The sequence below is a fragment of the Pygoscelis adeliae genome, unplaced genomic scaffold (genome assembly GCF_000699105.1).
Source record: "Pygoscelis adeliae isolate BGI_AS28 unplaced genomic scaffold, ASM69910v1 Scaffold106, whole genome shotgun sequence".
Classification (NCBI taxonomy): domain Eukaryota; kingdom Metazoa; phylum Chordata; class Aves; order Sphenisciformes; family Spheniscidae; genus Pygoscelis; species Pygoscelis adeliae.
The window spans coordinates 4,511,546-4,512,615 of NW_008824939.1; the positions used below are offsets into that span (position 1 = coordinate 4,511,546).

A 1,070-nucleotide genomic window follows, 5' to 3' on the forward strand; every position below is an offset into this window, starting at 1 on the left:
CCGGGGCTGGTTCATCTCCGCCTCTCGCTCCCAAAGCAGGCGCTGACAGCTGGTTTGCCCCGCAGATTTGCTGCCCGCCAAGAACGGCGAGGAGCAGACCATGCAGTTCCTTCTGGAGGTGGTGGACATCCTCCTCAACTACGTGAGGAAGACGTTTGACAGATCAACCAAAGTGCTGGACTTCCACCACCCGCACCAGCTCCTGGAGGGCATGGAGGGCTTCAACCTGGAGCTCTCGGACAACCCCGAGTCCCTGGAGCAGATCCTGGTGGACTGCCGGGACACACTGAAATACGGAGTGAGGACAGGTAGGTTCTCGCACACTACCCTGGAGGAAAGCCCTCCTGGGGCTTTTCTCTGGCCCACGGTGAAGGGAGCGGGCTTGATCCCACCGAGGTAAGCCCACACCCTCTCCACGCCCTCGACTCTGCCTCCCTGGAGGTTCCGCTGCAGGGCTGTCTGCGGGCGCTGGAAATGTCTCTGCTCAGAAACGTCAGTTATTGACGCTCCATGCGTCCCCGGCGGGCAGGGCTCGGTGCTGTTTGCAGAGCCCAGAAACAAGTTTTTAAGACGTAATCTCTTTCGCTTGATGAAATGCGAGCTGTCTGTATCTCCGGGGAGCAATATCATTAGGTAAATGAGGGCATAAATGACAGTGAATTTGCAGTTTTTCTTCTTTATGTTCACCAGACGTTTAATGAAAAAGAGACTGAAATCCTAGGAATCATCAATAAAGGAACCCCGTGGATTTCAGCCCGTTACCCAGGAGCCCCGCCTGTTCAGGTCCTTCTGAATCAGATAGAAATGCACGTTTATAATCACTTCTTTTACTGGGTGAGCTGTAGCCAGGCTCTAGAGCGAAGCCTGTGCTCTTTCAGGCTGTTTGGCCTGAAATGTTTTACTTCTGTATCAGCAGAAAGCTCGGCCGGCAACAAGCCTTGACTGCTGTACGTACCCAAGCAGGTCAAGAACTGGAGCGATAACGGAGTGCGGGCCGTGTCTCGCCTCCCCAGCCCCGCTCCAGCGTTTCAGGGCCGCTGGGCTCTGCCCGGCGAGCAGCCCTCTCGGCT

The 1,070-nt window shown here is 56.0% G+C and overlaps 1 protein-coding gene across 1 annotated transcript in view; it reads left to right on the plus strand.

Moving 5' to 3' along the window:
• GAD1 (glutamate decarboxylase 1 (brain, 67kDa)) overlaps nt 1–1,070 on the plus strand; it is a 31,571-nt gene that overhangs the window by 8,295 nt on the left and 22,206 nt on the right. Inside the window, exon 9 of the mRNA XM_009325457.1 lies at nt 66–308. Coding sequence (XP_009323732.1) covers nt 66–308 — 243 coding nt within the window. The remainder of the gene's footprint in view (nt 1–65; nt 309–1,070) is intronic.